This window comes from Pagrus pagrus (assembly GCF_965226575.1).
Source record: "Pagrus pagrus genome assembly, chromosome: 13".
In the NCBI taxonomy this organism is placed as follows: Eukaryota; Metazoa; Chordata; class Actinopteri; order Spariformes; family Sparidae; genus Pagrus; species Pagrus pagrus.
The window spans coordinates 30020942-30048797 of NC_140197.1; the positions used below are offsets into that span (position 1 = coordinate 30020942).

Genomic DNA, 27856 nt, shown 5'->3' on the forward strand with positions numbered 1-27856 from the left:
TGTGAATGCAACAGTGAGTTTATTTAGATGATAATAAAATGCAAAAGAAAACCCAAACCAACAAACATGTTTGAGCAGACAGAACCACTCAGCTGTGATACAGGACTCGGCACCTTTCAAATCAAATCTCTGGAAATGTTTCTGGAGTTTTTAACAGGTCAAACTGTAAAAACAAGTGTCCTGTTTTTATACATAAAGCACCATATTTACACTGCCATGTTGTTTAACATTTATATCAACTGTATAATGACTTGATTCTCATTATGATTCATTTTAGATGATTGTGTTTCGATCCAGAATATCATGGTACAAAACTTTCATTGCATTTAGAATAATAATCAGAGGCGATGAGCAGAAATATAAGAAAGCGATGAGAAGAAGCAAACATCAGGATGGAAGAAGCTCGTCTTGGATGTTTAGGAGGTTGTAGTGGTCGCCTTCTTCTTCATCACCCTCCTCACGGGCTGTCTGGGGACGGGGCCCGGAGCCGGTCCGGTGTTGGCGTTGTTGGCCCTGCTGGCCTTCACCTCGTCGATGAACGTTTCTATGGCGCCGAACTTCTCGGTCAGGTCGCCCAGGTGAGCTTTGAGGGCGTTGAACTCCTTGTAGAGGTCGTCTAGAGCCTCAGACAGCGGCTGGATCCTGAACATGAGGAGAGGAGGGTTGGTTTTCATGAAGCAACCTGGCTTCTGTCTTTCTTTCATCGTTTTATTCTCATTCACAAAGTCAAAAAGTCAGATCTTTATTTTTTATTCAGATGGACAGTTTAACCGCTCATCTGAACTTTTCTCTTTCTTGGGTGAAATGAAACAGTCTGGTGTTGAGAGTTCCCACAGGAATTTGGTTTCTGCTTCAGGCTGAAAATAAAGTCAAGCCTGAAGAAACTGAAACTGCAATTTTGAAGTCAAAATAGCAACGTGCTGTTGTGCTCGAGTTTTCCACAAGGAAGTCTGGAGTTTTCCTGCCTCTCACCGCAGTGTAGAGGACCAGACATCATTATGGTCTGCCGGTTACGTAAACAGGACTGGAGTGCGTTTCATACATACTCTGTTTGTTTTCTCACTCCGGGTCTGGTTCTGTCTGTTTCTGATACGTAAGTGAAAGTCAGATACAATCCTCTGATGCAGTTTGATTAATTAAAGACAGCATTAAAAGTAGAACTGATGATCATGATGTCTGTGGGAAACCCTTTTCTTTTCTAATATCACACTTTGACTTGAGTTCACATATTTTCAGTCTTTGGTCTCCTCTTACATCCATAAACATAAGTTTCTCTATTAGTTTTTGACCATTCGGGTCGGACTAAAAGATTTTTGCGAACGTTTTTTGCTGACACTGATCTTTTCTCACAGAAGAGAGACCGAAAAAACATCCAAAACCAAAATTATATATGTGAGCTGCAAGACGGAGGAAGCGTTCACATCCTTTACTTAACGAAAAGTACTTAAACCGCACTATAAAAATATGGATTTACACGTAAAAGTCCTGCATTGAAAATGTGATGGTCGATTAATTCGTCTGATGGTCGGTTGGTGTGATTTATGACACGATTCAAATGGGATCAAAAAATTATCTCTTTCCTTTTCTTTCTTTCTTTCTTTCTTTCTTTCAGTCCATCTTTTTATTTCCCCTGTCAAAAGTTTTTCCTCACTTGAATCGAGGGGCAGAGGATGTCGCTCACTGTACAGATTGTAAAGCCCACTGAGGCGTTGTGATTGCAGTATATAAATAAATTGATTTGATTTGAATTGATTTGACTTCCTCCATTCACTCTCTTACAAAGCTTGTCCAACGTAAGGTCCCATGGGGTCGACTGGAAGGGTCTTTGGCTCTCTGTTAAGTTTAGCCTGTGAAACTTCATCAGAAATGAATCTAGTAGTGAGGTTTTTTATGGCCGCTGCTCTTTCCAAGATCAAGAATGACCATGGTTTACAGAGCTGCTGATATGGTGACCTGATGTATTTTAGCCCTGTCTCATCATAATAACCTCTGACTCAGGTCAAACTCGGCCCTCCGTACCTGGCGTAGTCCGGCAGCAGCGACTGGTGGTCGTTCTGCAGGAGTCCTCTCATCTGGGTCAGGATGTCGAACCTCCAGTTGTCCAGAATCTGAGTCAGGTTGGCAACGCCGCGCATGTTCACCCTCTCAGCTGGGACAGAAACAGAACATTTACTATTATTGCACAAAAAAACAAAATAGTAAATGACTCTTATACAGTCAGTTGATCTTACTGAGTATACTGATGCAGGGCAGCAGTTTCTTATGGAGAGTGAGCTGAGAGCTCTCTCTCTGTAGCTAAAGGAGGTAATTAGCCTAGCTTAGCATAAATACTGAAAGTCAGGAGAAACAGGCTCGGTCTAAAGTACTCAGTGACATTCACACAAGTTTAGCTCGCGTGTCATCTTTCACCTCTAGCTCTGACATCATCATGACGAGCCCTGAACTTGACCTTTGACCCAGAGTAAACAGAGAGTAATCTGGGTGCTCACAGCCATCCCTGAAGTTCCACTCGTCGTTGGTGGTGGAGGTGGTGGCGCTCGTCGACGGCTGGCGGCGCCTCTGGGCCAGCACCGTTACCGTGGCAACAGTCAGCAATAGCAGCAGCACGCTCAGTTTGGGGGCCATGGTGAGACCAGCGCCTGGAGGGAGAGGATGGACGGGGTGTCGAGAGAGGTAATTAAAGCTGCTCTGTTCCACTTTCTCCAGGTTTGAGCATTTTAACAGGCTACAGATGAACTTTTTCACCATCGTCACAAAAATGTGTTTTGACCGTCCCAGAGTAAATCTTGTTTTTTAGTGTGTGATGATCGCCTTTAGGTGGCAGTTAAATGTATTCATCAGCCATTGTTGTAACCATTTCACACTTGTTTTGGCAATGTACATTTTCTCCTTGTTGTTTCTCTCTCTTGCTCTGGCAATGTAAACATTTGTTTCCCGTGCCAATAAAGCTTTGAAATTGAATTTGAAAAAATCTATTAGCTCCTTCAGCTTCCTTAGCCAAACACATTGCGCTGAACACTACCTGCTCAGCACCAAACTGCTAATAGAAACAGTTAGAGGCGAGCTGCAGAAAGGAAGTGGACTCCAAAGTATTTACTGCAGCAGTTCGATCTCTGTTTAGTTATTTGCACTTCATGAATACAGTATAATTAAATCTTACATCCAAGCTCTTATTTTTGGCTTCAGTCTTCATGAAGTCTCGTCCTCAGTGCCTGAAGTGCACCACATCCTCTCAGTTCTCTACATCAGTCTTTATTTTGGTCTATAAATTTTGTTCTCTCCAGCCTGAGTCAGCATGCTGCAGGGATTACACCATCCCTCAGCCCCGTGTTAAACTCTGTATAGCTTTGCGACCGCTGTGGCGATCACTCCTAATAAAGCAGAGGAACGGGAAATCTAACTTTTCTGAGAACAAACTTCTAAGTCTTCCAGGCGTGTCAGATGGCGGAACAGGAGAAGAAGCCCTGAGGCTAAAGTCTCAGCTCCTGCAGTCAGCTCACATTAAGGAGTGAGTCCGAGCAGCAGTCAGAGAGCTGATCCACAAAATGAACTGACAGAGACGCCTGGAAAACTGCAAGGAGAGCTGCAGAGACATGCCGAGTACGACCTACTTCATATTTGTTCCAGTGATATACACACACACCCACATGATCTCACACACACATCTGCAATAATACACAGAGGCTCTTGTAGACTATACAGTTAGTCGTCTTGGATACGTGTGTTTAAATAAATACTTGAGACCTGCTCGTCAGCAAAAGCTAAAAACTGAGTGTGAAAAAAAATTGAAGACCTGATCTATCTTCAGATTGCTGCCTTTATAGTGGCTGTAAAAGGTTTGTAGTCAGCGTTTCAGTCAGTTAGGATGGATAACAAAAACACAAGGAGGCAAAAAGTACTGAAATTGCCGTACTTCTCTGGGGCCAGCCGCCAGAGTAAAATGTTGGCGTTTAACGTTTCAACAAACCACAGTTCAAAGTTGTACATTTCCAGTCATGTTAGCGTGAACATATTCTGGTCTTTCCAGCGAGATTTCTGGACATTTTCCAGCTGTGCTAGTAAAGACAAAAGCCAAATATTTTTCACAAGACATTAGGACAATTTTTCCTTTCTGTGTCAGCACCAGCATCAGCATCAGCACACTTTCAGCCCTGTTAGTGGCAACAAAACCAGATATTTTTGATAAGATGCAGGGACCATTTCTAGCCTGGTTATGGGTAACAAAAAACAGATTTTTGACGAGAGGTCAACATATTGCCGGCCATGTTTGTTGCAACAATACCGAATATTTTCAACGAGATGTTGGGATATTTCTAGCCTTGTTTGTGGCGATATAACCAGTCATTCCTGATGAGACTTCAGGATATTTCCAGCCATGATAGTGGCAACAAAACCAATTATTTTTAACAATATATTGGGACATTTTCCGGCCATACAGTGCCACAAAACCAGATATTTTTGATGAGACATCAGGATATTTGCAGCTGTGTTAGTGGCAACAAAACCGAGACACTGGAACAATTTTCCACTCGTTTGTGGCAACAAAAATGGTTATTTTTGATGAGAAGTCGAGACATTTCCAGCCTATTAAAAGCACATCATTGAGCCACACTGTTGCACTAGGCGGCATGTTCCTTCTTTACAATGAACACACACGCTGTAGTTTATTTTGACTCCATCCAACACACACTGTCCTGCAGCCGGAAATCCTCACCAGAGCACCAAATGTGGATTGATCCACCGCAGAAAATAGTCCCCAACAAATGGATCATTTCTTCCTGTTTATTTAATTAAAAAAACTACAATTAGTTTCTGAAATGAATTTTTAGGAGGTGGTTTTAAAGATTTGCGTCTTCAGTTGGACCCGATGGGCTTGGAGCTGAATGCTGACGTATCCTGTAATACAGCATGCTATGTTACAGGATAAGAGACATACTGGAGACACGTAGATCGTTTTGCTCATCACTTCTTGTTGTATTCAATTTAACGCACCCTGCAGGAATGCACACACACACACACACACACACAGGCCCACACACATAAACAAACACAATGAGACTGCACTTTAACACAACCAAAATCTCATCAGTTCTAACCAGACTCAATCTGGCGACCATGAAATAAGTTTGGTGCCGCAGTGAAAGAAGGCACATGGAAGAATTACACAATTTCCCAGAGTCATCCACTATTTAAACGGCAGATGCCTTATTCATATTCCTGCTCAACATTAATAAAGCGTCCCATTCAGTTTCATCTCAAGCATGCATTACACTTAAAGTGCTCATGCTTCTACACAGCCTGAATACAGTCTCATTTCTTTCAAAGTAGCAACAATGATCAGAGAAAAAGGTTTTTTCATTTCAGCTATTTGACCAATTTTGAATGTTTTTGTTTTTAAAAACAAAAGAGCTGGAAATCAAAGTAAAAGTACAAATATCTTAATAAAATGCTGCTCTTTGCACATACCTGTGTATTAATAGTGTAAACCCGTTGTTTTGGAGCTCCTCTACTGCAAAGCTTCCCAATACTCCCAACAGAAGGCAGTGACAGGCATGCAAAAAGTGCGGAAAGAGAAGGAGAAGGAAAACACACACCCCAGCTGCACACAAGCATGCATCCACATGCATACGCACATCATAAAAAACTCTCACTTTTAAACACACACATACAGAAGCACAGACACACACACACACACACACACACACACACACACAGCATCTACCCTTTCCCCATCATTATGGAGGCCCGGTGGTCAGAACAGTGTGGTTTGGGTTTGGGGCGAAGATCCAGCACCGTGGTTGGTTTCATCTGTTTTGACCACCGTGTGTGTGTGTGTGTGTGTGTGTGTGTGTGTGTGTGTGTGTGTGTGTGTGTGTGTGTGTGTGTGTTCCTTCCTGTGACCCTTGGATGAAGTCACAGCCACAGCCTATGAGATCATTAGTGGATTTTACCAGTCGCTGTAAGAAAGAAAGAAAGAAAGAAAGAAAGAAAGAAAGAAAGAAAGAAAGAAAGAAGATGCTATGATATGATAAGTAAAGACAAAATAATAATTCAATTTGATTTCGATGTATTTTAAACTTTTTTCATTCTGCATGTTTTCACAATAATCTCTTCCTTTTTTAAGATTGAGAAATGTCCTTTCAGTCACATCTCTGGCTCTTCCCGCTTAGTCTACAACTATAATCGTTACAATAAGCATGAAATAACATTTGATATAAGGAGCTAAGTTTTAGCCTATTATGTCTCACTTTCATGGTTATATTTTGTCTATATATTATTTACAGACCTTTTTATAGACCTGAAAAAGAGAGCAAGAAAGAAAGAAAGAAAGAAAGAAAGAAGAAAGAAAGAAAGAAAGAAAGAAAGAAAGAAAGAAAGTGTAAACAGCTTTCTGTAAACAGTTAAATAAAGGTTGCATTTGAAAAAAAAAAGGTTGGAGCCATCCTGTTACGCGATTGGCTGTCAGACATGTATTTCATTTCCGGTCTGTTCCGTTGCTAAGTAACAGCACCTAGCCACCTAACAGAAGCTAGCTAGATGCTATATTCAGGAGTTTGGGAATACACAACGTTTCGAGTAATTTCTCATCGATAAAACTACTCGTTTGAAGTCATGACAGCTATAAAAGACGGGGAGTACACGGCTACAATCTATAAACTGGTGAGAATATTCTTTGGTTGAGGGTTTAGCTGCAAGCTATCGTCAAAACTGCACTTAACTAACGGTAAACGAAACCCCTCTCAAAAAACGTTGAATTTAACTTGTGTTTTCTGCTCACCGACTAACAGAGCCGTTTCACTTGACTCGCGTTACCTCTCCGGTATTGTGTTGAACTGCTGATAAATTCAGCATACATTACGTTTAATATGACCATTTAGTAATTTGATAAAACCTCAACTTGCGCCTGTCAAATAACGTTATCGGTAGCGTTATCAGTCCTGAAGTTCAGCGTAACGATACACTGTTACCTGTTTAATTTAAATGGTTTGCTTAAATAATGCTAGTTTTTAAGGTGTAATCGACCCATCTTAGCACATAGCGTTAGCTAGCTTCATGTAAACAGCTTGTTGAACAACAGTTGGAGTCTGTAACGTGTTCCCTGCTAGGTTGTTAGGTAGTGCTAATGATATTTAATATAATAAAACACACTGTATAAAACCATCACATTTAACTCTCATCTGTCTTTTAGATCAAAGACGGCCAGTATGTGGAAGCAATTCACATCCTAAACGGTCAACTTCAAAAACACACGAAGGTAAGTGTGGACTAGTTATTAGGGCCCGAGCAGTGAACCTGTAAGGATCCTTTTGGGTTTTTTTTGTAGTGATCATTTTTTGTCCCAAATGATCGCATTTTTTACTGCCTGAACATGCCCCCAAACTCACCAAACTTGGAATATATGTCCCACCTGGCGAAAAATGTTATAATCTGTAGTTGTTGTGAATTTAGCTGCCAGGTCATGTGATCAATTGACTCAAAATCATATTGGGATCATGTAACTACACTGGCTGCATGAGATACGCCTCTTGTTTTTACATTTTACATCTTTTCATATTTTTTATTAATTACTATTAATTTTTACATGTAAATATTAGCATGTTAGCTCAATAGCTTCCAGGTCATGTGATCAGTTGACTCAAAATCATGTTGGGATCATGTGACTACACTGGCTGCATAAGATACGCCTCTTGTTTTTACATTTTACATCTCTAAATATTTTTTATTAATTTTTATTATTTTGTATTAATCTTTATATGTAAATATTAGCATGTTAGCTCAATAGCTTCCAGGTCATGTGATCAATTGACTCAAAATCATGTTGGGATCATGTAACTACACTGGCTGCATAAGATACGCCTCTTGTTTTTACACTTTACATCTTTTCATATTTTTTATTAATTTTTAATTACGGCCCGACGTAATTAAATTAATCATTTTACATGGTACAACTAATGATTGTTTTCATGATCAACTGATAGGCCTACTGATAATCAGAACACTGTTTGAAGCTAGAAAGGTGGCAGGGTCCGCCACCTGTGAAGAAAGTACAACAGTATGAAATTGTGTTGTCCTTTGACCTCAGATCAGTTTGTTTATTCAATTTATTCAGTCATGAAAACAAAAAGAGTTTGTTTATTTAGGCATAAAACAATCAGTCAATGAAGATCTTTCTCTTCTGATTAACATTTCTTCCCCAAAACTACATAGTGCACTTTTAAACCAAACCATTATCAAGAAAATAATCACCAGATTAATTGATAAGAAAATAATCGTTACCGGTAGTTGCAGCCCCGGTGGAGATGGTTAAATGTACTCGTTGATGTTTCAGCATGACGTAAATCAACCACTTGGATTACAATGATTCATATTTATACATTGATTTATGACTTCTCTTTCCTGCTTTGATACCTGCAGATACTCTATATGTATATTTCATTGTGTCCTAGTTACTTACAAAAGGGTAGAATAATGTTTTTTGTTCATTCATAAAACAGGACTTTATCACAAACATTACTCACTACATAACTCTTGCTTTCAATTGTGTCCCAGTCCAGGGCAGCGCTGTCTCTGCTGGGTTACTGCTACTATCACATCCAGGATTTCACCAACTCAGCAGAGTGCTACGAGCAGCTCACCCAGCTGCACCCAGAGGTGGAGGAGTACAAGGTGTACTATGCCCAGTCTCTGTACAAAGCTGGGGCTTATCCTGAAGCCACCAAGGCCTCCTTCGTGCTTGACAACCCCAGCAGTCACACCAAGGTTTCCACAAAAACACACACGCACACACACACACACTACTGGATTCAGAAACTCTTGTATGTCCTAAACCTTTGCAGCAGCTCCACTCAGACTTGCTGCTTTGTTTATGAGGAAATTAAAGTTTTCGGGCCCAGGTGTTCGCTGCATTAAAATTTGCGATTTAAGAACTCCACCTTGTTTACACTGAAATTGTTTGACTCTGTTCCCTCCATCTGTTACACACTTTCCATCACTGGGAGCTGTTGTTCGACAGAAGTGCCCTAACAAATGCATATGGGCCGTAAACACACAACAAATTACATAAAGCGAGCAGAAATCTGTATAGCTCAGCAACAAGAAACTCATTTTTATTAACTAAGTCCAAATGATGCTGCCTGTAAAGGGAATTTAACTCCATCTTGTCAATAAAATAAAGTAAAGAAGAAATATTATGTTTAATGTACATTTTGCTCAGAGAAAAAATCAGTTCCTGGTAATGAGAATGAATTATGGATGACAGTTTGGATCAGACTCTGGAGTTCATGTTCGCGTTTAAATTTTTTGCCCCAAAGTCAAACCAGCACTTGGCTCCTCACATCATGTCTCTAATTTACCTTTCTCCCCTCTCTCTCTCTCTCTCTCTCTCTCTCTGGCACAGATGGTCAAGCTGCAGGCCTGTATCAAATATTGTGAGGAAGATTACTCTGCTGCCAAGGTGACGAGCTCTCTCACAGTCACTGATAATACATACAAATTATAAATTTTCTGTCCAATATGGTGTAAATTATTATCATGCACAGCCAAAAACACACATGAATTCATTTTCTAGTGAGTCTAACTGTACCTGTGCGTGTGTGTGTACAGTCAATGCTGGAGCAGCTGCCCCAGGACGACCCAGACTACATCTACAATATGGGCTGTTTGCTTTACCAGGACGGCAAGTACGAGGAGGCCTGTAAGAAGTTCACGTCGGCCATGCAAGTACTGGGATACGTGCCAGGTAATTTCCCAAAGACACACAATTCAAAGTTTGAATCATATCATCATAAACTTGTTCGGCTTTTAGATTAGGAATGGTTCAAAAACTGTCCAGTAACGAATAAAGTTCATCTGTGTTTCTTTGTGTTTCCGCCTCTTCTGTCTGTCAGCGTTGTCCTACAACATCGCCTTGTGTTACTACAACCTGAAGAACTACGATCAGGCACACAAATACATCGGAGAGATCATAGAACGAGGCATCAAAGACCATCCAGGTAAAACCACATCACTGTGAACCACCTCCATCTCATCTGTGTTGGTTTAACTGTAATTAATTTAACTGACAGACTTACTCCTCTTAATCCATTTAATCTCAGTTACTGCAGAGTGACACGTTGATCGTAAGATATTGTTTGATCATTCTTAATTTCCACTTTAGCCAGTCAAGGTCCAGCCACTCATACTGAGGTGATGTTTGTGTTGTATTATTTGATGATCTTTTTGAGCTACATGGTTTTTCTGTGTGCCAGAGCTGAGTGTCGGTTTGACAACTGAGGGAATTGACCTCCCGAGCGTGGGCAACACGCTGGTGCTGCAGCAGACGGCCCTGATCGAAGCCTCCAACCTCAAAGCTGCCATCGAATACCAGCTGAAGAACAGTAAGAACCTCATTCAGTGTCTCTGAAACCTGAAACATGTAACGTAAAAGCAGAAGGAAGCGGGAAGGTGGACAGGAAGTCGTGTAGTTTTATGTATTTAGTTTGTTTGATATGAAATGAAGACAAACTGCAAAATATCCAATCTGATATCATATGGATACCCCTGGGAAACATTGACACAACATGGAGGATACAGAATTTTAGATTTTCATTAAAAGATAAATTTAACAAGGCTTGCATACATGGTGTCAAGTGCAACAGCATCTAAGTTAATTTACTTCTGACCAAAATCAAAATCTTGTTCTTTCGACTGAAAATCTGATGATATTCTTCAGGCCTGATAGCTCTGAGCGGGATTATTTTAGCTCTGAGACTTACAGATGGCTGTTGGTCCAACAACAGGACACCACACTTATAAACAACAGTTTACAGGGCTGTCTTATTTAATGCTTCAGTGGTGTTGAAACAGGAACCATCACCAGTCTAGTCCTTCCTGGTCATTCAGGTGCTAAACTTGTTGTGTAAGCACCGATCTGTAGCTTGTACCCTTTGCCTTTCCTCGTTTATTTGTCTCAAACGTGATGAATTTCCAAACAGCTTTCCTGCTGTTTTCTTTGTCAACCAGGAGGTTGTGTACATGCCATCGTTAATGGAGCGAGTGAGACAAGTGACAAGACAGCACTTGAGTGAGTGAGTGAGAAGAGGCAGGGCAGAAAAAAGAGAGTGAGAAAGTGCAGCTGGTGTATTGATACTACAGTAAATGAGTATTAAAACTGCTTAAGAGATAAAAAATTATTGCTCATAGCAACAAACCCTCAGAGAATTAAGGACCAACCCCACCAAGAACGATAACTATAACAGTAGCTGTGAATATTGTTTAAAAAAACTCAAGTCACAACGACATTGATTTTTAATAGTTAGTTATCCGTATTAAACTACAGGTGGTGTGATGTCGCTCAAATCAGGTCACTTTCATAGAGCAGGGTTTTTTCTAGCTTGTTAGACAGAGCTTGACAGAATCTGAAAGAAAAGGATGAAATCCACCTGCAGAAGGACTTGTAGAGCCTCCTTTTATCTTCAGAAGCCGGCGTTTCCTCCCTCCTCTAGCCTCTGACACATTATCAAACAGAGTCTGTAGGGATGAGCTCACATGTTGAGCTTACAAGAGGTTCAAGGTAACACTGAAAGTCTCAGGAGTTAGACGTACACGTACGTCCAGAGACAAAAGGTTCCCAAACTAATTAAATTACTTGCATACATTAAATCTATTTTAAAAGTTCCTTTTCCAATACTGCATCTTAAAATGTGTTCATGAATCGTATCATATTCATGTCCCCATAAATAAGACTATTTTATATTTTAAATTTCCAGTTCTTAACCTTGTATCAGTTCATAAATCTCTTAAGACTTGCTTATGTATTGAAAACTCTTTAATCAGTCTTCATCTTTTTTGATTGCTTTGTGATTTAATATATTTGTCTATTTATCCATTTGTTAAATGTTGTAATACTTCCACTTGACGTGACATCAACTTAAAGGTTCTTTAAGGAGATTTTGACCACGAGAAGAGCCTTGAAGCAATGTTTTTACGAGGCAAGAGAAGGAAACATGGATGTAAACGATGCAGGATTTTAAACATGCATCAAATCAGCTTTTCAAATGTTTCATTAGGAGGGAAATGCATTCAACACATTTGTTAGTTTGATGGAAAAACACTGAACTTAAGCATAACTTTGCAGAAAAACTCTACAGAGTACCTTTAAAGGTGCAATATGTATGTGTTTTAGTAGAAAACCTAAAAGAAATGAGTAAAAATTATCAACAGAATGTGAAAAAATAGCAATTTTGCCATTAAGGCATCTATGTACTGTTGCAGAGATATCTACTGATGTAATATCAGCCATAATTAGCAGCATTTAGCGGTTACCATTCGACAGGTGGCTGATTCTTACATATTGCACCTTTAAGCATTGATTATTGATATTCTTCATGATCATTTTCAAGGCTTTGTTCTGTTAAATTTGTTCATCCTTCACACTGATACAGCCTTTTCTGTTTTTCTATTATTTTCTGCAGTAAAAGTAGCTCAGGACGCTTTGACAGACATGCCCCCCAGATCAGAGGAGGTAACTATCGTCACCCATTCACTGCCACTGTACTCTTACTGTGTGTGTGTGTGTGTGTGTGTGTGTGTGTGTGTGTGTGTGTGTGTGTGTGTGTGTGTGTGTGCAGCTGGATACTCCACACCCCTTGGCAATGTGTGATTATTCAGTTCCAATCTGAATTAAGGCTGCCCGGACCTGCCCCGCCAACAGCCTGCAGATAACAGAGATTAATAGAATATTAGAATAGAGCCATAGGTGTGAAGGCTTACACGGAGGTAATGATGATAGTTCTATCGTCTTGAAACTGCTTCATTAAAATTAATGTAGAGACGGGGCCACTGTCCTTGGTCCTGTCTGTCCCTGCCACTGAGTCATGACTGTCTGTTAAAGCTGAGAGAAGTTAGAGAAGTGTACGACTAGTGCCCCCTACTGGAGTTTAATACTCAGTGCAGTCAGAGTCCAGATGGAAACATGCTGAATGATTGTTTTTGCGTGTTTGTGTCATAAACCCATTAAAGTTGTCACAGTTTTCATGTTTTGTCACTGATAATACATACAACACACTGTGATGTGTGTATGTGTGTGTTTTGCAGGAGCTGGACCCAGTGACACTCCACAACCAGGCTCTGTTGAACATGGACACAAAGCCGTCTGAGGGTTTCGAGAAGCTGGCCTTCTTGCTGCAGCAGCCGTCCTTCCCGCCCGTCACCTTCGGAAACCTGCTGCTGCTTTACTGCAAACATGAGGTAAACAACCGGCCGGCCAAAGTGTGACAGGCTCCTAGACTAACTATAGCTTAAAGCAGAAATAGACAACTTTTCAGCTTCCCCTTCAACGTTTTCCATGTGGTATTATTATTATTACTATTCCTATTGTCTATTGTCTGAAGCAGAAAACGGTTTCTATCACTTTCCTCCATCAGTGGGCTTCTTTTTCTTTTGCAGTGTAGAGTTTCCACAGTTATTCCAGTTGATCCACCGTTACCTGGGGATAGTGGCCGGGGAGGCAGACGTGCTTCCTTCATGCCATAATTCCACCTTAATTTTTCCGGGAAAAATCCAGCATCCATAGCATTGGGACAGCTCACCCCAAAACCAAAAAAATCCTGTTTTTTCTCTTACCTGTAGCACTGTTTATCCATCTAGATTGTTTTGGTGTGAGTTCCTGAGTTTTGGAGATGTCAGCAGTAGAGTTTTCTGCCTTCTTTTGAATATGAAGGAAAGAAAATGAATTGTCCTTGAAGACAGACATCAAAAATCAATATACAGTTGTACAACCTAAAGAAACTCCTGTTTGAATAGAATTAACTGAAAATGCTCAGCACCAGTAATTTATATTCACTGAGTAAATCTAAATGTTTTCTCTGGATTTTTCCTAATTGGCAAACAACGTCATGTAATAACCATGTTTACACCAGGGTTGTTATTCTGATGATATTAGATTGAGCTGGTCTTCGTGGCAGCGTCCACCCCATGGAGCTGTCTTCTCTGGAGAGTTATTGTGGTGTTTTCCATCAAAAACACGCCACCCTCTGTTACACGAGGGACTGTGTCAGCATTTTCCACCAGCCTGTACACCACTGAGGGTCCATGCAGGGAGTCCCAATGTTTTTAAAGGATTTGGAGTCATGTGGTGCCAGTCTCAGTGGAAAGAGCTGAAAACACACAGAGAGCTGCAGAGAGGTGTGGGTCTTTCATTAAAATGGTATTAATGTCACTGCTGGACTCTGTTTCCCTCTCAGTACTTTGACCTGGCAGCTGACGTCCTGGCAGAGAACGCCCATCTCACCTACAAGTTCCTCTCCCCGGTACGTTACACGCTGGACTGATGCATGTGGTTATGTTTTTATTAAAAGTCACATCAGGTACTGATCCAAATGCACATTTTCTGTGTGTTTTTCCTGCACAAATGTACTTAATAATCATGAGTGGTTTCCGATGACAGGATCCATATTAATGTTGTGTGTTTTTGTCCTTTTCAGTATATGTATGAGTTTCTTGATGCCTTGTTGACCTGCCAGACGGCACCAGAGGAGGTACTGTAGAGATAATATACTGGAAAACCATTTATAGAGGCATTAATCAATATTTCTTATATTAACAATGTATTGAATTTCTATTTGAAATGTTAGAGGAGATGCTTACAGTTACGAACTCACAGAGAATCACCACCCCGACCCCGCAGTTCTCCTCAGATTTAGTGTTTTTAGACTGTTTTAGTGTCTTTCAGCTCTTTGTTTTGTATATTTTTTAACACATTAACTGTATGATTTAGTCTCAGCATTCTCACCAAACAGCAGGCACCCATGAAACTTGTGTAAAAAGGCACCATAACAACTTTATAAGGTGATATAAGTCCCTGTCGTGTCGAAATCTCTTTCAGATGCCCCCGAGTGGCCAAAAATCATTAATGTAGCTTTAAAATAATTGATGCATCTACTTTAACTTACAGGATGTCAAGTGATGAATCATTTTAAAACAAATAAAATGAATTTTAATTCTCAATGTCTAGATACCGATTAATATATGCATTGCATCCGGCTCCTTTATATCCATCTCCTGACCCGCATCTGTAGGCAATTTAGTGATTCTCTCTCATGAATATTTACAGAAATATCTGTCGCAGTGCAGCTCTAAGTTCATCAGTCACATCACGAAGGGCTCAAGTTTTGTTGTTTGGTTGTTTGTTCCTGTTTTTTTCCTCCATGAATGAAGTCATGTTGACCTTTTTGTCACCTCCTGTCCTTTTCTGTCACAGGCTTTTAGGAAGTTTGATGAGATGAACGGCAAACTGACGGAGCAGTTACGCAAGCTGGCCAAGCAGGTTGTTTACCTCCTTCCCCCTCCTCCCCCTTCCTCTCTACACATTTATACAGCTTTCTTTCTTTATTTCTTTCTCTTGTATTTTGTCTAAAGATATTCCTGATATTAAGATATGCTGTATGTCACCCTGTAATTGGCACTAAATGCAGCTAATTCTGCCCGACCATTCCAGACATCTCAAACACTGTTTTACTCTTAAAAGTGGACTTCTCAAAATGTTGTTATTGTTATAAATGCCAAGATAAACAGTAGATTTTGGTGTACAGAGTTTTGGTTGAAGGTCATTTTCGTCCATCTTCTCTAAGTTGCAAGACGTCAGGCTGGTTCGAGAAGACGAGGGACAGAAGAAAGCGCTGCAGGAGTACGACCTGATGCAGGAGAAGTGAGGAACCACTCGTAACAATTTTCATCACTTGAAAGAAATATTTATAAGAAAGAAATGTGTTTTTGGGGCACCAATTATTTCCACACATAACGTTTACTGTTTTAACATCAATCCAGTTTAATTATCTTGAATGATAAACTGGAAAAATACAAGAAACTCAGCTCAGGTTCTAAGATATCCAGCTAACAGACAGGAACAGAGGAACTCAACCTGAAAACACCACCAGATCTCTCCTCTGCAGTTCCCACCTGATTATTTCTCTCTGTGTGATTGGCCCGTTCTCTCCACAGGTACATCGTGGTCCTGATGGCCCAGGCCAAGATCTACTGGAACCGGGAGAACTTTCAGATGGTGGAGAAGATTTTCCGTAAGTCGGTGGAAGTCTGTAACGAGGACGACACCTGGAAGCTGAACGTAGCCCACGTGCTCTTCATGCAGAACAAGTACAAGGAGGCCATCGGCTTCTACGAGCCCATCGTCAAGAAGCACTACGATAACGTGAGTGGTTCAGGACTGAAGGTCACATTCATGCAGAATACGCACTCGACCCCTTCCTTGTATTTTGACGTAAACACTCACTGACAGTTGGAGGACAAACCTTCAACAGTTTGCCTTTCTGTCCAGGTGGAGCAGTGTAACATTCAGGAGTGTCCCTGCAAGTGCAAACCCTCGGTAACAATAGAGACCAAACAGCTGTGTTTTGATCTCTGCAGTGTCTTCACATCTGTGCATGACTTCTGTTTTTACAAACCTTCTGCTGTTGTTGTTTTTGTGTGGCGGTTTTTGTTGTGATTGATTGTTTGCAGTGGGGCTTACGACATTTTTGGCAAATTAAGTCACAATACACTCCCTGGAGTGTTTCACTTCTTAACTGAAGAGGTGCAAAATATAAGACAATTACTAATTTTATCAGAGCAGCGTTGTTCAGCAGGGTTTCTTCACATCCTAGCAGTGGTGTCACAATACTGAAATGTCTAACTTCGATACAATACCTTTGAAAAATATCAATACTCCATACCACAGGGAACAAAATTTAAGATTTTTAGTAAAAGATAAATATAACAAGGCTTGTGTACTGTGTGTTAAGAACAATAGCATCTAAGTTAATTTAGTTATAGAGTATGTGGTGTTACTGCGGTGCATGTGTCAACGTGCAGCTAGTATAGATGCACCAATACTGCGGACAATGATTCTTGAAACAGTTTCTAATCACAACTGATATGTATCAATATTTTGATACACTACATTCTAGAATAGTAGAGAATAACACCAGTTATCTCAACAGTTTTAATTTCTAATTTGAATGATTTTCATTTAAAAACATTTTATTGCTTTTTATTAAGTATCAATACTACTGATAGTAACAGACAACAATACTAGTTTTGTTATAGCCTGACATGTGATAACAAACTTTACAGGTGACGATCACAGTAAACATTTCACCTGTCAGTAATCCAGATGCCAAGTTCAAGGTGTCCTCACACCACAACTCAGTATCTGCTAATATTTGGTTTTATTTTCTAATCCTTGTCTGTTTCCTGGTTTCTTGGACGACCTCTCCAGTGTCAAAACAGCTTTCAGATCCATTTATTCTTACTGTCAAACTTCACTGGGCTCCCTCTCCTCACGTTACTTCAGGTTTGAATTATTTAGACACGAAAGCAAAATGTTCTCACAAAAATGACTCCAGAAGAAGAAGAAGATATATATTTTTTTTTACTTACTTTATTTACTGAAGTCTCCAATCTGCAACTTTTGCTTCAAAAAGTCTGGTATCAGTTTAAGGAAGGTTGCATGAACTCTGGGTTGGTTTCAAAGTGCTGACTGGAAATGTTCTGTTAAATGAGCCAAAAATAAATGGCACCAGTCCTTCATAATGTTTAACAAAGTGATTATTAATGTTTTTGTGTGTGTGTGTGTGTGTGTGTGTGTGTGTGTTCCACTGTAGATCCTGAATGTGAGCGCTGTGGTTCTGGCCAACCTGTGTGTGTCCTACATCATGACCAGCCAGAATGAAGAGGTACGTGAGGTTAACACCGTGACACTGAAAGAGGTCGCTGACTGCTCTTAAAGTAAACTTTTGCCAACTTAACTTCAGTAAGTAGTACAATATTTCTTTCAGCTGTATTTGAGGTGACGACAGATGTTGTTTGGTCATTTAGTTTGAAAACTGGTCAGCGTTCATGGTTTGCTGTAAATATAGACTCTGTGTGTCCGTGTGGAGATAACTTTTACAGGATTAATTAACACTCTCCTGACTCTCCTGACTTCCTCTTCATGTTGTCCTCGTCTAACAGGCTGAAGAGCTGATGAGGAAGATCGAGAAAGAGGAGGAGCAGATCTCCTACGACGACCCCGACAAGAAGGTCTTCCACCTCTGCATCGTCAACCTGGTCATCGGGTGAGTTCCAGCTTCCTCTGCCTTTTTCTACCCTGCTAGTAAACTGACTCATGGTCTGATTACACCGGAGGCTTTTTTATCAGCAGACGGTCGTGAGTGAAGCTTTTTATAATCTGCCTTTGCTCTGCTTTGTTCCTCATTTCTTTCTGCTCCAGGAACCTCATAAATTTAGAAATATATTTCACCACTGCACCCTACTTTAGAGTGTGTGTACGCCCAAACTCCTTTGTGAAATAGTTCTTTCTTTATGGACTTTATCCTGGTTCATTGTAAGTTTTACGTCATTCCTGCAGTTTATATTTCAAAATGTCCTATGCTAATCACATACCTGGGTTTACTCGTTGTGAGTTAGAAGGTGGGATCTGATCAAAAGCTCTTGAAAAACTAATTAGTAAAACTATGACTTTGTACATAAACACATACTGTATCTTCTCCTGAGGTCAAGAACGAATCTGAATCCCACTCAGCAATGCAGATATTGTGCTTGTCTTCCAGGACGCTGTACTGCGCCAAAGGGAACTACGACTTCGGCATCACTCGGGTCATCAAGAGCCTGGAGCCTTACAACAAGAAGGTCGGCCATTTAATTGTTCTCACAGTCGCCCTGAATGATTACATTCATCTCATACTTAAGGAAAGTTGTTTGGCTGTTATTTTCTGATGGAGTATTTTCAGCGACAGATCATAAACACGTTCTCATTAAAATGCCAAACTTGAAAGCTCAAGCTCGGGACCAAAAATAACCTCTGAGCCCTCCAGGACTCCTCTGAGGCTGAGCAGCTCTTTTTGGGACCTTTGATCCGGTCCAGTCACAACAGCAGACTGCGGCTGCAGCTGAGTCCACTCAGCTCCAGCTGAGAACACAAGCCGTCATCCTGAGTGTTTCCCCCTCTCGTCCTCACAACAGTCACCACCACACAGTCACGTTCACAGTGAAAGCAGGGAGGAGTTCAGGAATGTGAAGCCTGGCGAGCAGCTTCTCACAACCCGACCGTGTTGTCTGAACTCTGAAGGAAGACGTCTCTGCTAAGAACTGTCCTATATGGTCAAACCATGACTGGACGTTAGCATGACTTTTTCTATGTTATTGTTGTACTATACTACACATATTGTGTTATATTTCTACTTCTCATCTTATATTTTATAACCCATTCTATATCATAATGTATCATATTATACTGTACTAGTGCAGTGCCCCTTCAAAACACAAGTTCACCACAGATTATGTGAGAGGTTTATAGAACTGAACTGCTCACAGAGGAATATCAGACATGTTTGATATTTATGATTCAAAATCTGGATGATGACATCAGTACTTTCCAAGCCGGACAACAACAACCAACAAGAGAGGCATCCCAGAGCAGCTGATGGTGCTAACGCTAAACATAGCCCTTGACACTAACGTTAGCTAGCACACTACTGTTGATGAAGACTTAAAACCTCACATCCAGAAAATCTGTGTGTGTGTGTGTGTGTGTGTGTGTGTCTCTCTGTGTGTGTGTGTGTGTGTGTGTGTGTGTGTGTGTGTGTGTGTAGCTGGGGACGGACACATGGTTCTACGCCAAGCGATGTTTCCTCTCTCTGTTGGAGAACATGTCCAAACACATGGTCATGCTGAGGGACACTGTGGTACAGGACTGTATTCAGTTCCTGGAGCACTGCGAGGGTGAGCAGCACTCACACGCACACTCACACTCACTCACACACACACACACACACACACACACTCACACAAACACAGACCTATAAAAATGCTGCATTTAAGTTCTGGTGTCATTTCATTTTTAATGGTTAATGAACCAGTCATTTAGTGGCAACAGAACCAGATATCACGTTTTCTATTCCACACAATCTGCTTTCTTTTCAAAACCTGGCGCCTACATTACCCACAATGCATCTCAGCCACTGAGTGACATCACTGTAGGCAATTTATCAGATGACATTCAGCTTCCTCTGGAGCCACAAAAGGCTTTTTTTTTTTCACACATGCAGTCGTCCTCTCCAGAATCTGTAAACACACTTCAATGAGGAATATTGGTGGAGTTGCCCTTTTAGACTTTTAAGGTTGTTTTCTTTGTCCCGCCTCCAGCGTACGGTAAGGAGGTCCCAGCCATCATCGAGCTGCCTCTGGAGGAGATCAGCACTCACATTGGCAAGAACACCGTCACCTACGAGGCTCGACTACTCAAGGCGCTGTTCTACGAGGTCATTGGCTGGAACAAGTGACATCATCACACAGGTGCCACTGTGACGTGTGAGGTTTGCTGATCTGTAAAATCACTGACTGCAGACGGAGAGGAGATGTTGTCGGTGTCTTCATGGCTGGACTCAAGAGACAATCAGCACACGTATACTGACACACACACACACACACACACACGTAGGAGGCCTGCTGTGCAAGCTTCATATTTCTTGGATTCAAAACCTTCCAGTTCCTTCAGACACACACACACACACACACACACACAGACAAGCGCACACACACCCCAGGGGAAGCTTTTATTTTGAAGTTGAGCTGGGAGAGTTTTGGCAGAAACAGATGTTACACAATCAGTCTCTGTTCTTTGTCTCTTAATGGCTGTGACACTTCAGCCTCTTAAAGTCAGAGATGATCTGTATTTATTACTTAATGTCATGACACAGCACACTTTGTTTTATTGGTTGTTTATTCTGTTAACATAAAATACACGAGAGCTTTTGTATGTAAGTTCATCTACATGCGTTCATAGTTCATGCATATTTCCTCTTTGGTCAGTGCTGGTTGTACAGCTGCCTTCTGGCCCTGTTTTATATTCAGAAGACAAAATGTTTGTGACAGAAAAAACATAAATTACAGAAAATAAAGAATGTTATTTTTAAAAACTAAAATATTCAGGTATTTTTCTTAAAAGCTACATAAAATATGTCTTAACCTTTTGAATAGGGATGCTCCAATCAGGCTTCTAATGGCTGATGTCTGATTTGTTCCTGTTTTGAGGCATTTTTACAGACAGATCCTGCAGGAAGGAACTAACACAGAAGCAGCATGTGAAGTCAACAGTGTTGTTCAAGCTGTTTACACTACATTTATAAACTTAACTATAAATAAAGCTGACTACTACAGTGCTTATAATGGAAGTTTCTTGTGGTTTTATATAACATTCAAAAACATTCATGGTCTGCCAAATATCTCCAAGTTTCTACTCTGTTGCTACGTGCCTCAAACGGAGGGAGAAAACCTCTGTGGACCCAAACCAGGAGCAGAAGACCAGCTCCTCACCATAACCGTGCACCAACCACTGCATCGCCTGATTTAGTCTGATGACGCATGACTCTCCACAACCAACAAGTCCACAAACATGCCAAATTTACACTCTTCTCATTTTCACACAACTACTCATGTTTGCGTGAACAACCGTGTTTTCATTTAACTTAGCTACAAACGCCTTTTCCTGCCTTACACATGTTGTTTTCACTGTTAGATTTCTCCCAACAACTAGTTGGTTATTCTCAAAGTTAAAGGCGATTTTACATCGAGGAGTAAAACACAATACATGACGGGCCGTCAACCAGGTGACATTTTGCACCATCGATGGATCATACAGACAGAAGTAAATGAGCTACAGTAGCTGAGATGACTGAAGGTTTTATGCAAAAAAAATGTCTATTTTGGAAAATAAAAAAATAATATTCTTTAGCGATCAGCAGCCAAATGACTGCCTGAAGACACCGCCTGCCTCACAGCTCCACATGGACAGACCGTGAACTGTTACTGGACGATAGTTTGCCGGAGATCAGATGAACCCTTTTGTTAAACTACTCGAATTCTTTGTAAAGAAAAACTAAAGCTAATTTTCATAATTTCCTGAGAGATTGGAGCATCACTACCTTCAAATGGCATCTGCTGTCGGTCAGACTCAGCACATGTGGAATAAACTAACACGTTTTTATCTTTATAATCGTAGAATACAATATGACTTTCCAAGAGACATAAGTAGAGTGTATTTAAAACCATCATAAACCAAATTTTGTTTCCATTTTGTGCCCAAAAAGCCACATCTCCAGCACTGTCATCATGGAGCTATGTTCATAAAACAACATATTGTGTCAGAAGCCAGTCTTCAGCGGTGAAGAGCAGCTCTACCTGATGATCTACAAGGTTTTTATAATGTGAACACGTGTGAAGAGGGTGAAGGTTGGAGGGGCGGTTCAGGAGAGCGGCCTCTTCGTTATGTCCTGTTCTGTCAGGTAGTAGTTCAGGTATCCTCCCAGAGCGCCGACAGCCACAGCCGTCATGTGACTGGAACAACCATCTGAGACAGGAAGAAAGAGGAAGGGAATAAGTTTGAGGAAATAGCAAAATACCAAAACCACAGTCACAAAATGCTCCGGTAGACTCCTCGAACGACGAGGAATCAGTGGGGTACAGACTCATCAGATCTGTCCCTCACAAACTGACCTGGAAGTATTTTCTCCCTCCTCTTCACTCTCCTGTGAGGCTGCAGCTGTTCCAGCAGCTCGTCTCCGATGATCTGAGAGATGATGCTCTCTGAGAAAACAGACAGAAAATCAGCTGTTCATCCGTCGCTCCAGCTCCTGCACAGAGCATCTCAGCTGAGGTTTTGTGGGTGAGCAGTTTGACCCACAAATCATGAAAAACTGAATAACTGCAACATCACTGGTTGGTGGAGCCAAACAACGCTGAGGTGGTAATTTAAACTGTTTACGATGTTTAATATCATGCTGTTCAAACACTCACTGTCTCTCCCAAAGCAGCCCACTTCCTCGTCCTGCAGCCTGAGGATGTGCTGCAGCCAATCAGCTTTGTAGAAGTCAGAGAAACCGGCCAGTCCACAAATCAGGACTGTTGACGGAGATCAGAGGAACGCAGGTCAAAAACATACTGGAAGACCTTCATTTCTCTACATTGTTCAGCATTCTGCCTTTTAAATCACAATGTTTTGATGGTGCAGAGCTCGATAGTCGAGATCTTTTTAAAATACAAGCTGAAAAAAGCAGAAGACACTCACTGTTTTCGATGAAGATGTCGACCGTCTGCTCGGTCAGACCGTCTTTGATGATGTCCTGGTTGGCCTTCATCATGTTGGAGCAGAAGATCTTCTCGTAGCTGCGGTCGGTCATGTTGGCTCGGGATGCTCGGGTGTCTCCTTTCAGCAGGTTGGTGCAGCCTTTCTGAGGGAGACAAACAGTCAGCAGCTCAGTCGAGGTTATAATGAGAGCAGTGACTCTAGTCCTTCCTTAAAGGGGAAGTCCACCAATTTTCCACATTGAAGTGTGTTTACAGGAACTATTTAAACTATAGATGTTATCCTACATGGTGTTAAAGATGTTACCAGTACGCATATTCTCTCTCTCTGTGGTTTGTTATTGTGGAAAATGGCGTAAGTAAATTTTTCATGTGTATGTGCGCGGTTTATACATTTGGCCCCAGGTTTTGATCCGTTTTTTTTTCCAAGTGTGGAATAAAAACTGTTATATGTCTTGTTCATTTGTTTTTAAACTGTCCATAATGAGTCCAACAGTGTTACAGGAGCGTACTGCAGACCAGCGGACTGCTTTTCAAAGGAAGAGTGATGATTCAGCGTCCATCTCACCATTTTGGCGATCATGAAGTAGAGCAGCTGGTGGGACAGAGAGTAGTGAGGACAACCGAAACGAGTCATGGTGTCCCGACAGGGTTTGGTGACGATGCACGGCGTCCCGTTCATCTTCCTGCTCAGAAACAAACACGTGGTTCAGACAGAACTTTGAGGAAATACTGAAAAAAGAAAGAAATTCCCAAATTGTTATGGTTAAGTTCTCTAACTTTGTCTTTCTTTGGATGGTGCTGGGAGGGAGAGGAATATTTCATAAGTTGATTATGTGACTGATAAACTCAAATTAAAAGAAGCTTATTGAGATTTTGTTTTGAAATTAAAAACCTACAATGACATGAACAGAAATGGCAGCAAATCCTCACTTTTGATTTTTTGACTAACTGGAACCAGCGAGTGATTTTACTGTATAAATGAAGACTTTTTTGATCAGTTAAAGTGTTTCTAAAACCCTCACGTCACTTTCAGAGAATATTAACTGTGAGTCTTTACTCCTTAAATATGTTTTCTCTTCTTTCTGAGGACATGGAAATGTATTTTTAGCCTGATTGGCATCTGCAGATCCTCTCAGGCTGCATGTGACCCCAACAAGCTCCACCAATCAGAGGGTAGGACGACCTGACAGGCATCGCTCTGAGGACACAGCTGCACAGTCGGAGGAGACTTTAGTAACTAAATCAAACTGAAACATGATTATTTTCACATCTTCCTTCTCTGTTGTTTAGGTCTGGTTTAGATTAACCTCCATCATCCCTCCTTCACTCAGATGTCTTGTGGTGAAATAAAGCCATGCTGCAGTGTGTTTTGTTCTCTGTCGGTGTGTGTTGGTACCAGGTTCCCAGCAGCAGGGTCAGACATTTGTCGCTGAGCTGCTCGTCGTAGCACTCGGTGGTCATGGTGGAGGGATAGACCAGGCTGGGATCTGTGGCGCTCCACGTCTGAGGAATCAACCAGAAGGTCCACGACAGCAGAGGCTCAAACTCTGCATGACACAGAGGACGGGAAGGACGGAGGACACGGTTAAAAATAAGCACAAGGAGATACTGCTTTGTTTTATTTCCACAAAGATCAGAACAGTAACGCCTCATTTTACAAGTCGTGAAATTTCATAGTTAGGAGTTGGTAACTAACAAGCAACATTCCTTTGGATTAACCCCCAGTGACCACAATAATTTGAAAGAAATTTCAAATATGTTGCTTGTTAATTAGCAGCTACTTACCGTGAAATTTACCGACCAGTGATATGAGGTGTTTTTAAAGTCATGTTTACATGTAGAAAGTGTGATTCGATTTCTTTTTTAATTATAATCAGAGCTAAGTGCATCATAAATGCTGTGAAAGTATCAAAATGCTCCACACTGCTCGTATCCATAAATTCTGCCTTTAAACGAGCCGTCAGGACTTGTGTGATGCTGTGATGTCACAATGATACAGTCACCGCCCTCAGCCGCGCCCCCAGCACAGCAGTGCTGATGTGGAAACACGGTGGCCGGTGCCTGCTCAGGCCTGTGAGAGCTGACCAATCAGAGCAGACTGGGCTTTTTGGGGAGGGGGGGTTCTTAAAGCGACAGGAGCTAAAACAGCGTTCAGACAGAGGGCGGAGAGAGGAGCTGCAGCCGTGGACAGTATGAGACAGAATAATGTGTCTGTTGAACATTAAAGCATTTAAACTTTTTCTAATAGACAAAAGTATGAACCTGAAAATGTCTCACCTCTGAAGTATTTGGGGTCGTTCTGCTGCAGGGCAGCGACGGCCTTCTCGAAGCTTTGATCGAGACGTTTGACGAGAGCGACGGCGGACGTCCTCTGAGCCCAGCTGACCGGGTCGCTGTGAGGCCACGTACGAACTGCTTCCTTCAGTTCAGCTGAGACACAAAACAGACACAGAAGACGGATCAGGACCAGGAGGTTGGAGATAAAACACTTTTCTTGGTATGGGTGGGCAATCTGGACAAAATATGATGATCTATTGAATCACGATCAACAATCTTAATTATGACATCTTGTACTTGTACTAAAAGTGATAATACCACAGTGAAGAAATACTCTGTTACAAGTAAAAGTCCGGCATTTAAATATTTACCTAAAAGTACAAGAGTATTAGCATCAAAATATACTTAAAGTACCAAAAGTAAAAGTAATCATTATCAAAATATATGAGTAAGTAAATGTACTTAGTTACAGTCCATCACTGAATACTTCAAGTACATTTTCTGGATAATGGAAATACTCAATTAAAGTACATGTATGTTGCAAGTATACCTAGGTACAGTAATTGAGTAAATGTACTTAGTTACTTTCTATCAGTGTACTGAAGTGAAGTGTGTAAGTCCTTAAAGTAAAATATTGATGTTCCCTGTCAGTGTGTTTGGATTCATAATACAATGATGTGTGTACTTTACCAGAGGAGGACGAAGTACTCACATCTTGTACTTGAGTAAAAGTGATAATACCACACTGCAGAAATACTCTGTTACAAGTAAAAGTCCTGCATTGAAATGTTTACCTAAAGGGTACAAAAGTAAAACCATCATCAGAATACTTAAAGTAGCAAAAGTAAAAATACTCATTATGCAACTACTTTATATCTGCTGTACCTATATGAGTAAGTAAATGTACTTAGTTACATTCCATCACTGAGAACAAGCTCCTCACATTTAAATAAACGTGATGCGGTTGAAGAGTTTAGATCTGTCGCACATTCTCCAGAACATGGCCCAGTGGGTCCGAACCAGCCAGGAGAAACCAGCAGAAAGCTGCAGATCTCCAGATGTTTAATGCAGCTGCAGGACGCGTCTGTTTTCCAGCCCCGGACCAGTGTGTACTCACCCTGCAGCATGAGGAACCCGACCACCCCGTCCAGGTTGATGTGCTCGTGTTGCCGCTCCAGGAAGGATGCTCCCCGGGAGAGGCTGCCCAGGATGTCATCGATCACCTCCGCCTGCGAGCCGCCGGACACTGCGGCAAACAGAGCCAGCACTGCGGCCAGCTGGTGCCCCGCCGCCCGCATCTTCTCACTCGAATAATCCCAGTGTGGACACTTCTTCTCCGGACAGAAACACACGGCGGAGCGGGGAGGACGGGCTGACTCTCCTCTAACACAGGGGGGAGGCTGGGGGAGGAAACAGCCGTGACGTCAGAGGGGCTGCAATTACGAAATCCCAAACTTGAGAAGGTGAAAAAAATAAAAAGTAAAGTGTTTATTCTTCATTATCTGACACACATAATCAACCCCAGAACACATCCTCACATTATTGTTTTTAGGAAATCAAAGACTCTCTTGACCAAAACTGAAATCTATCAGATCATATTTGTTTGTCTTCAGTTTCCCAGTCTCCTGCAGTGCTGCAGGATCTACATGAGGGAGCATCCAGTTTTAATGACAATTTAAAACGTGTCAGAAGTCCAAAATCATGTTAAAAGGGAAGTTAGTGTATTTTTAAAAATATAATCTAATGAAAAAGCTCTTGGATTTCATCACAGTTCATGGTTTGTTTCATTCAAATAAGCTTTATTTTGAAGGTTTATAGCCTATTACTATATTACCACAGAAACTAAACTAATAAAAGATTTCTCCCTTTATACTTTCCAGGTTGTTTCATTTGAATGATTGCTGGCTTCCAGATTCTCTTATTTCAAAACTAAAATAAATGCTGTAACTATAAACAGCTTTGTTCTTCTTCTTTTGTCCACCAAACAAAGTCCAGTTCTTTCTAGTAACAATGATGTGGAAAATCTCTGTGAAGTCTTTGTTATGTTTTATTGCTATTCATTTGATTTACACCATCTTTGCCTCTTGTTAGATTTCTATAAACGATATGAAGCCTGTGTGCAGAGTTATGACTCATATTCTCTTGTGGTATAATATATAATATAAAGACAATATAGTACAAGCAAATTCAAAATCATACAAATTACCAACAATACAGGAATGTTCCCTGCAGCGGCCATTTGTCAAATAATCTAAATCAAACTTTAAATGAAACTTCAAAATTAAAATCAAAGAGCTGCTGCTCCACCATGTGTTTGTACTGTACGCAGGCAAAAGAAGTTCGATTTCCATTCAACGTTCCTTTTGGTTTTCATGATTTATTTTCCAAAATACAAGCAAGCAAACAAAGTACAAATGGATCCTGCACACCTCTCTTGCTCTGGTAAAAAAAAAAAAAAACA

The 27856-nt window shown here is 41.0% G+C and overlaps 3 protein-coding genes across 4 annotated transcripts; 1 reads left to right on the top strand and 2 right to left on the bottom strand.

Moving 5' to 3' along the window:
• LOC311268552 (uncharacterized protein) lies at positions 1–7429 on the bottom strand. The gene is made up of 4 exons (XM_084372231.1): positions 7386–7429; positions 2490–2639; positions 2020–2149; positions 1–642 (listed from the first exon to the last, which is right to left on the bottom strand). The coding sequence occupies exons 2-4, from the start codon at positions 2623–2625 to the stop codon at positions 417–419; spliced, it is 492 nt and encodes a 163-aa protein (XP_084228357.1). The 5' UTR covers positions 2626–2639; positions 7386–7429; the 3' UTR covers positions 1–416.
• On the top strand, positions 6503–20895 carry ift70 (intraflagellar transport 70). Its single transcript, XM_084372229.1, has 19 exons — positions 6503–6660; positions 7190–7255; positions 8551–8760; positions 9398–9454; positions 9604–9739; positions 9888–9992; positions 10248–10376; positions 12453–12502; positions 13075–13227; positions 14223–14288; positions 14463–14516; positions 15239–15304; positions 15609–15685; positions 15979–16186; positions 17637–17708; positions 17986–18089; positions 18585–18663; positions 19626–19755; positions 20179–20895. Exons 1-19 carry the CDS (start codon positions 6613–6615, stop codon positions 20313–20315), a joined length of 1947 nt encoding a protein of 648 aa, XP_084228355.1. The 5' UTR covers positions 6503–6612; the 3' UTR covers positions 20316–20895.
• cUnh16orf89 (chromosome Un C16orf89 homolog) lies at positions 20829–26784 on the bottom strand. Of its 2 annotated transcripts, XR_014623979.1 has the most exons (9): positions 26513–26784; positions 25396–25548; positions 24515–24665; positions 23684–23801; positions 23099–23261; positions 22828–22932; positions 22528–22617; positions 21002–22381; positions 20829–20871 (listed from the first exon to the last, which is right to left on the bottom strand). XR_014623979.1 is itself a non-coding variant. In XM_084372230.1 (8 exons), exons 1-8 carry the CDS (start codon positions 26691–26693, stop codon positions 22278–22280), a joined length of 1065 nt encoding a protein of 354 aa, XP_084228356.1. In that variant the 5' UTR covers positions 26694–26784; the 3' UTR covers positions 20829–22277. The 2 variants fall into 2 exon arrangements, 1 of the variants encoding a protein (XP_084228356.1); XM_084372230.1 differs by having other exon boundaries at positions 20829–22381.
• Between the last annotated feature and the right edge of the window lie 1072 nt (positions 26785–27856).